Genomic DNA, 9,399 nt, shown 5'->3' with positions numbered 1-9,399 from the left:
CATCTTAGAGCGACGGAAGTTCAGCGGTCGGTGAAGCCAGACTCATCCAATAAATAGAAGCTCTAGGAAGAGGAGGGCGGTGCTGCGAGAGAAAGTTGCCCAATGAGAGGCCGCGGCGGTGCCAGACTCCGAGTGGGCGGAGGCGGCAGCAGCAGCGGTGGCGGTGGCGGTAGCAGCGGCGGTGGCGGTGGCGGCAGAGGCAGAGCGGTCAGTGCGATGGAGAACTTCACAGCACTTTTCGGTGCCCAGACAGAGCCGCCGCCGCCGCCACCAGCCACGCTGGGCTTTGGGCCGGGGAAGCCGCCCCCTCCGCCTCCTCCTCCTCCCGGAGGGGGCCCCGGAACGGTCCCTCCGCCCGCTGCGGCCCCAGCTCCTCCTGGCGCTGACAAGGCCGCAGCTGGGTGCGGTCCCTTCTACCTGATGCGGGAGCTCCCAGGTGAGTACGGATGCTCTTGGAAACCAGCCAATCAGCTCCCAGGGAGGGCGTGAAGGTTGGGGCTTTAGGCCAATGAGCGGAAGCGACAAATAATGGACAAAGGGGGCGGGGCCACGTAGAGATTTCCGTAAGTCGGGGAACCCAGGGGGCGGGGCCGAATGAGCGGGCCAGCCAATGAACTGGCTCGGAGTCCGTCAGATTCATGGAGTCTGGAAGGCCCGGGTTCTAAACTTCTCACCTTGTTTCCTGTTGTGCTATTTCGGCGTAGTAACCGATTAATAAAAGCTTAACTCTTTAAAGGTCACATAAATTGTCTGTTGAGGTCCAGTGGATCTCGCTCTGGACAAGAGTTCAAATGTTGCATGTCATTCAACCTTGACTGCCTCCCTTCCTCATCTGTGTAATAGGTACTGGGACAGCCCCCTTCAGGGTTGCTTGTGAGGCTGCCATGAGATACTCTCTGAGGCAGCCTGGGACAATTCGTTTTTGCAGACCCCCCTCCTCTCTTGAGAGGCTGCTGGTGCCGTTAGCCAAGGGGGCAAACACGGTGGTTTCCTTTGCCCAGCTGACAACTAGCTGGGGTCCATCCATAGGAGCCCCAGCAGCGGCTCGAGTGAGTTAGGAATGATTCCCACGTGCTGGGGCATTCGTCTCGGGCGACCCACCTAACTGGGCCAAGATGTGTAGAACCCATGGAGGAGGAGGTGACAAAGCAGCCAGATGGCTGGCTTCCTGCTGAGCTCAACATTGACGTTATTCATAACCTTGAAAAAAAAGAAGAGTAGATTACCCTGGGCAGGCTGAAGGAGAGAGGACTGGCTGCAGAAAGAAGAGCCTACCCGAGTGTTAGGAGGAGGGCTAGATAGGCAGGAGTTAGTAGCAAAGTAGCCAGAGAACTTTATGACTGTTTGGCTAAGGAGCCAGGGAGAAGGAAGTCAACGGTGCTTAAATCTGGTTAACAAAAAAGGGTAGTACTTGGTGCATTAAAAAGTGTTGAATTCACTTCAAAAATCAAAATTTAAAGATACCAGTTTAAATCCTGGTTGTGTGACCCTGGACAAACCACTTAACCTGTTTGGCTTATTAACCTTTCACTTCCTCATCTGTAAAATGGCAGAAATTGATAAGAAGATGGTAATATATTCCACTATTTCAGGGGAGGGTGATGAGTTCTGTTTTAGAAATGCTGTATTTGTCCAAATATTGGGTTCGATAAACAATTAACAGATAAAATATAATGCCAAAAGCCATTTCCCAATAGATAAATGGTTAAAGAATATGAACAATTCCCAAAAAGAATTGTAAACTATTAACAACCACATGATACAATGCTCCACATCACTAAATAATAAAAGAAATGCATATTAAAACAACCTCCAGGAATCTCTCTGCAAATTGGCAAAAATGGCAATAGGTAGAAATTCAGCTTGAGAGCAGTTGTGAGTAGATAAAAGCACTAGCATACTCTAGATGTAGCTGCAAATTAGGACAATCATTTTAGAAAGCAATGTGAAATCATTCAAATAAAGTGACTAAAATGTCCATACTTTTTGATGTAGAGATATTACAGCATTAATATTTCATACATACATAAATGTACCACAATTACTAGAATATTACTATGTTATAAGAAATGAATATAATGAAACTAGAAAAGCATGGAAAGATCTACTTGACTTTTTTTTATAACTTTTTATTTTTCCAAATACATGCAAAGATGGTTTTCAATGTTCACCTTTGCAGAACTTTGTGTTCCACATTTTTCCTTCTTCCTCCTCAAGACAACAAGCAATCCAGTATAGATTAAACATGTGCAATTCTTCTGAACATATTTCTATATTCATAAGGCAGGGCAAGAAAAGTCAGATAAAAAGGGAGGAAAAAAAAAACATAAGAAAGGGAAAAAAAAGTAAACAGTAGCAACAACAAAAAAAGGTGAAAATATTATGCTTTGACATTCAGTCTTTGTTGTTCTCTCTCTGGATGGCAATGGCTTTCTCCATTACGAATCTATTGGAATTGTCCTGAATATAATCTTGTTATGGCTGTATACAATGTTCTCTTGATTCTGCTCATTTCACTCGGCATCAGTTCATGTACATGAAAGATCTACTTGAACTGCTGCAGAATGAAATAAGCAGAACCATGGAAACAGTATATACACACTGACTACAACAATGTAAAGAGAAATATCTGTCACCAAAAAAATTAAAAGTGAATATGACAAAACTATAGAGAACAAGCATGTCATGAAAGAAGAGATAAAATACCTCCACTCCAGCTCTTTGTAAAGGTCCACAAATATACAATGTGCATATATTCAGAGTTTTTCAATTTACTGATCAATTGTATTGATTTTTCCCTCTTTTTCTTATTATTAATTTTTTTCTTTTCCTTTAAAAATTACTGTTTGTTATATGGGGTGGGTTTCATGGAGGAAGAGGAGAAATCCTGGAGGAAATTACAGTGATGTAAAAAAGGAAAGGGAAGGGAATGGAATATAGAGTCTACTATGTGCCAGGTACTGTTCTAAGTACTTTTGTGTTTTTTGCACATTGTTCTTATTCAGTCCTCCCAATAGTCCCTGAGGTAGATGTTGTTTTTGTCCTCCTATTACAGTTGAGGAAATCAAAGCAAACAGGTGAAGTGACTTGTTGAGGGTCACAGTTTGTAAGTGTTTGAGGTTGGCTTTGAAATGATTGACTTCAGGCCAGCATGCTATCCATTGTACCACCAGCTGTGATCAATGAAAATTTATTTTTATTTTTAAAAATTAGAGAAAAAGAAAAAATGATGAAAAATTGAGTTTGAGTTGACTGAAGGAATTAAGTAAAATTCTCTAATTGGAAGATGGAAACAGAATTGGAGTTTTAAAAAAAAATAAGGGTTGGAGTAGAGGCGTGCCCAGAGGAGATAGTTGAAACAAGAGTGTGGATGGTTGAGGTCTCCGAGGGCCCAAGAGAAGAAAGAACTAAGAGCCAGACCCTGGGCTGTGAGTCTCATGAGTCCCATGACCAAAAAAAAAAAGTTTGAGAAAGAAAGAGAGGAGGAGCCAGTACCATGTGGCATCTCAGGGAAGAGTCCTAGACTTTCCGAACTGGAAGTGACCTTGAAGATTATTCAAGCCAACTGCGTTTTACAGACGAGGAAGCTGAGCAGGGCCATTCATTAAGAGAGACTGTATAAAACCATGGTCGCCCCCCTGGGCCCATAAAACTGAGATTGGGGCCGGGAGAATGGACTTGAGGAGTGGCGCAAATGAGATGTTTGTGGCCAAATGGGGCCATTGAGGCAAGGAACATTTCGGAGAAGGGCCTCAGGTGCCATGCTGGTCAGCTCTGAGTCCACAGATGAGCCTCCTTCAAGTGACCCTTGATTGTGGTTGTTGAATTTTCTTTTCAATCACATCCTGCCACTTTAGAGTGTTCTTAGTAGAGATACAATTTCCTTCTCCAGGAAATTTTATTTTTTAATAAAAATTTAAGATTTTCCAGCTCATTTTACAGAGGAGGAAACTGAGGCAAACAGGATGAAATGACTGCCAGGATCGCACAGCTATTAAGTGTCTGAGGCTGAATTTGAATTCAGGAAGAGTTGTCTTCCTGATTCCAAGCCTGGTATTCAATCCCTTTTGCCACCTAGCTATCCCCAAGTATCCCTAAGAAGAGTATGCAGTGAGGGTGGGGTGGAGTAGAATGTTCCATTATGAAGTGATTAAGAGCTCAAGCTCACTGGTGAGCTGAACAAAAACTTGAATTAATATGGAGTATTGACAGCTGAGGGTTACTGTGTGGATTGTAGGAGATGGAGCCAACAGGTGTGAACTATGTCTTTTTTTTTTTTTTTAACCTTAAAAAGAAGAGAAAAATACTTAGAGGGATTTGGAATAAATAATACTTGTAAACTCTTTGTAAAATCTCTAATGAAAATCCTTTATGGTGAGTGTATTTATCTGTGCCATTCTTGTTTCCGATTTCAGTTATATGACTACACATAATTGGTATTATAGGTAATAATTCATAGATCTACCCACATTTCAGGAAGAGCTCAGAGACAGTAGAATAGACAGAGCACTTTGGACATTCTGAAGTGGATGTCCTCTTAAACTTAACATGTCTAGAATGGAACTCATTATCTTTACCAAAAAAAACCCAAAAACTTCCCTTCTAACTTCTTTCTTGCTGTCAGTCTCACCATCCTTCTAGTCACTCTGGCTCATGGCCAAGACTTCTCCCTGTCTCTCACTCCCTGTATCCAGTCAGTTGCCAGTCTTGTCAAAACCACCTTCCCAATAGCTCGGGTGTACATCTTTTTCCTCCTCTGAGTCTGCCTTCATCCTGATGCAGGCCTTTATCATCCCAGCCCTCATGGGGCTGCCTGCCTGCTTCAGTGTCAAAAAGTGAACTTCCTGAAGCACAGATCTCACCCTGTCATCCCCACTCAGCAAACTCCAGTAGCCCTCTGTGGACCTCCAGGATCAAATATAAAAACCTCTGTTTGACTCTCAACTTCCTAACTTGCTAACTCCTTAACTCCACCTTTCCAGGTGATAAGACTTACTCAAGGTCAGATATTGCATTAGCAAGGACTCCAAAATCACACCACAAGGGATCTTTTTACAGTCCAAAAGCATTAGGCACCCTATATATAAAGCATTCCCTCCCCTCCCCCCCACATTAATTGAGAATTAACTAGGTCAAGGTGTTTGTTATTTCTTGATCAGTGAATACGAAGCTGAAAGATATTCAGAAAGTAAACCAAGAGTTAGAGAAGCTTTATTTCAGCCCTTAGGTGGCTCATGTGCCATTCCTCATTGCAGGTGCTGTTCAGGAAACGTTTGTCTCAGTGCATTCAGAACAGAGCCTTATGCTAGAGCTTTCTCAGAGAAGATGAAGAACTTCACATAATGGTTAGGAAGGGACCGGTCAGCCCGGTGTTGCTGGTAACACCGAAGTCCGAGGGAACTACAGGCCCAGCCCGAACTTTGGGGGACTCCCTCTGCCTTCCTTACCGGTCTTTCCCATTCTCTGTCCATCTCGGATTTCCCCATGGATCTCCTCTCTCACCTGTTTCATTCCCTCTTGTTCTCCCTTCTATCCCCTCCACCCACCCCCTCCTCTCTTCTACCTCCAGGGTAACCAGGCAGAACACAGAGCTAGTTTGAAGGTCCGTGAACATGCAGGCATTTTTATGATTTCTTAGGAACGTGCCATCCTTAGAAAGAGTATCATTTGAGAGTTAGGACAGAGAAGTTTGCCTACTCTTAATGCTTAGTGCAGAGAGGGACAGATGGCTGTCCGTGACGCTTGGCGTTCTCTCCTCGTTTACAAACGGGGAGTCCAATGTGGATGGCTGTCTTGGGAAGCAGAGTCGACATGCTTGTGCTTTTGGTCCTCGGCAGTGGCAGCGGGGCCTGGTCCTGACTCCCTGTCCCCCACCCTCTCTCCGCAGGCAGCACCGAGCTGACGGGGAGCACCAATCTCATCACGCACTACAACCTGGAGCATGCCTACAATAAGTTCTGTGGGAAGAAGGTGAAGGAGAAGCTGAGCAATTTCTTGCCTGACCTGCCCGGGATGATCGACCTGCCGGGCTCCCACGACAACAGCGGCCTCCGGTCCCTCATCGAGAAACCGCCCATCCTGGGAGGCTCTTTCAACCCCATCACTGGCACCATGCTGGCGGGCTTCCGTCTGCACGCGGGCCCGGTGAGTCCTGTGGCTCAGGCGGAGGGGCGGGGGGCTGGACACGGAGGGCGTGGCCTCCGCCTCTACTCACGGCGCCTCTGGGCCCTTCTTCCAGCTACCAGAACAGTGTCGGCTGATGCACATCCAGCCGCCCAAGAAGAAGAACAAGCATAAGCACAAACAGAGCCGGACGCAGGACCCTGTTCCCCCAGGTAAGAGGCTGCTCCCGAAGGCCAGAAAGCGATCACATCTTCCGCATCCGATTCTTGCTGCCCTCAAGCAGGCCGAAAACAGTAGGCACTCACACTTCTCGAGCACTGTCCTCACAGAGTCCCCGCAAGGTAGCTAGTGCGAGGATATAATCCCCGTTTTATAGCTGAGGAAACCAAGGCCCCAAGAAGGGAAATGCTTACCCAAGGCCACACAGCTAGGAAGTCTCTAAGCTGGGATTCGAACCCAGCTCTCCTGATTCCAGGTCATTCTCTTAACACAGAGCTCCTGCTGAGCCCCACCTTTATACTCCAGGAAGAACCCTGGGGGGGGCCTTGGCACTGAGTCCCTGGGAGAGCCTGAGGCCCCTTTCAAGCCACTTGGAAAATAACATTGTCCTTGACTCAGTTTTCATGTTGGCTTTTGAGTTCATAAGCCGTAGGAACTCTACAGGTGATACTGTCTCCTATAGAAACTCCATCCGATTCGGATCACAAGAAAAAGAAAAAGAAAAAGGAAGAAGATCCTGAGCGGAAAAGGAAGAAGAAAGAAAAGAAGAAGAAGAAGGTAGGATAGTGGTCTCTTCCTGTAACCCAGTGAGGTCCTGTGTATCTTGTTTTTATCTTAAGGCGAATCCGAGTCCTTTCCCTCAGGTTGGACCTGTGGCCGGAAGCCCATGGGACCGTAGGCCGCTCAGGCTTGTGTAGGGCTCTAAGGGTTGCCAAACGCCTTGCTCACAACCACCCTGGGACCCAAGTAGGACAAGTATTACTGATTATACCTGTTTTACAGTTGAGGAAGCTCCCTGCAGCGACCGGTGCAGACCTCATCTTGGAAGTCTCCTGTACCTCCTGCTTCCCCCCTTGTTCTCAGCAGGGGACTTTGCATCCTCCTTCACTGAGGAAACCGCTCTCTGTGCCGCCTCCTCTTCCCTCGCTCTGGGCCCTTCTCTTTGCCTTCTCCTTGTGCCCTGGGCCCATCTCGAGGTCCCCTCTCGGGGGGAGCTTTATTCCTTCAGTTCCTTCCTTTCTCTCTTGCTCACCTGCCGCTTGTCACCCTGAGGTAGGTCCAGGTCCCCCAGCCACAGAAAACCTTCACGTGATTGGCTCGTCCTGTGTTCCTCTTCCCATTTGCAGCCACGGCCCTCAGAAAGGCCGCCTTCCTTGCCTTGCTCCCCCTTACTTCCCGCCCTCTGCAGTCTGCCTTCTGACCATGTCACTCAACACCCGGGAGCTCTTGCCGGCCAGACCCAGCGGCCTCTCCGTGGCTCGTCACTTCCTCTGGCTTGATATTCTCTCTCCCCCACGGGTTTTCCTGCCCCACTCTCTCCCGGTTCTCCTCCTAGCTGCTTAGCTAGTCCTCAGCCTCTCTTGCTGGACCTCACCCACCTCACCCTCCGCCGTCTCTCTTCCCCCGTCTCAATGAACTCCTCCGTGAGCACTCCCAGGGAGACAGCTGCCGGACCTCTAGACCTGTCTCCTGAGCTCCAGGCTGCCTCAGCACCCGCCTGTCGGACCTCTCTACCTGCATGTCCCTTGGCCTCTCAGACTCCGTGTCTCTAAAGGACTCACTGTCTTCCTCTGTCTCTGTTTTCTGTTGCTGGCGTTGCCCCGGGCTGTCGTTCTTCTTGGCTCTTCCTTCTCTGTCCCTCACTTGGAGTCAATTATCAAGTCTTGTCAGTTCTGCCCCCACAGCTCTCTCGGCCATTTCATCTTTCCACTCACACTCATGACCCCAGTCCAGGCCTCCCGGCGCCTCTCATCTGGACAACCGGCCTCCCGGCTTCCCGCTTCTCTCCTCGCTTCACCATGATAGGTTGAGGGCACAGGGAAGTCCGTGTCACATCAGACTTTGGCCAGAAATATGGATGGTTCCCTCTTGGCGGAGATGAGCCAAACTTCTCAGCTTGGCCTTAACAGTCTGGTTTCAGCCTTCCTTGATTTATTTCCCATTTCTCCTTTACACACAGAGTCTACTCTTTGGCCTAAGGGCCTGTTGGCTGTTTCCCCAGACTCAGGTGGGCCTTTGCACAGTCTGGCCGTGCTTCAAATCCGCTCCTTCCCACCTCTGACTTTGAGAGTTTTTAGCTTCCTTCAAGGCTCACCTTAGGTGCCACCTCCTAGGAAGACTTTTTCATCATAGCTGTGAGTGCTCTCCCTCTTCCAAGGATATTGCATTTATTCTCAGTAGAATGGAAGCTCCTTGAGGGCAGGACTGTTTTCTTGTATTTCCAGCCCCGGGCAAAGTGCCTGGTGTATAGTAAGCCTATCAGGCTATGCTGGTGAAGTAAAGTGAGGCTCAGAAATCAAGGGAGGCCACAGGATTACACGAACTAGCCAGTGGCCAGGCTGAGTGAGACATGAGCCCCGCTTTCCCGATTCCCAGAACAGGCCTTTCCTCCCCCACCCACGCTACCTCCGTGTAGCCTCTTGCTTCCTCGTCCTTTAAGGCGGGAACGAGGCCGTGGAGTTTACCGCCTGAGGTGAGCTTCCAGAAATCGAGATGGTTTCCCTACTTTTGCTTCTTGTTTTTTCCCCAGAACCGTCACAGTCCAGAGCACCCCAGTATGGGCAGCTCCCAGGCCAGCAGCAGCAGTAGCCTCCGTTAACGAGATCACTGGACGACAGGCCGGGGCGCTCTTTTCTCCTACACGCAACTTGCCGACCGAAGCAGCCTTGGAGGCTGGAGGACACAGAGCTCTGGGAGCATCCCCCCCGTGATGGGAAGGATGCGGGCCAGGCCGGCTCTGGCTGGAGACGAATGAGGCAGATTCATTAGGGGTGGGAAGGGCAGTGCCTGGGGAAGGCACGGCTCGGTTGGCTCTCCGGGGAGCCGCTCTTCCCTTCCCAAGGAGCCTTCTCTCCATGTCTTTTTGTACAGTTTGTCTGCTTTTCGGATTTGGATTGGTTTATTAGGGCTTGGTTTCTTTTTTTAAAAATTCGTATTGTACCAAACTGACTGAGTTGTGACGCTTGGGTGTTGGGAACCAGGGGCAGGGTTAAGGATGCTGCGTTTATGCTAAGTGGCCCTTGTCCTGCTGGTTTTTAGCAGAGGAGTGGCCGTAGC

At 48.3% G+C, this 9,399-nt stretch overlaps 1 protein-coding gene across 1 annotated transcript; it reads left to right on the top strand.

The window, feature by feature from the left end:
• The first annotated feature begins 6 nt into the window (after positions 1-6).
• MED19 (mediator complex subunit 19) lies at positions 7-9,287 on the top strand. Its single transcript, XM_051966228.1, has 5 exons — positions 7-436; positions 5,888-6,144; positions 6,239-6,335; positions 6,806-6,900; positions 8,873-9,287. Exons 1-5 carry the CDS (start codon positions 103-105, stop codon positions 8,939-8,941), a joined length of 852 nt encoding a protein of 283 aa, XP_051822188.1. The 5' UTR covers positions 7-102; the 3' UTR covers positions 8,942-9,287.
• Positions 9,288-9,399: the final 112 nt, after the last annotated feature.

This window comes from Antechinus flavipes, chromosome 6 (assembly GCF_016432865.1).
Source record: "Antechinus flavipes isolate AdamAnt ecotype Samford, QLD, Australia chromosome 6, AdamAnt_v2, whole genome shotgun sequence".
NCBI classification, from domain to species: domain Eukaryota; kingdom Metazoa; phylum Chordata; class Mammalia; order Dasyuromorphia; family Dasyuridae; genus Antechinus; species Antechinus flavipes.
Note: the sequence above shows the minus strand (reverse complement) of the source record. Positions and strands in the feature narration are given on the sequence as shown.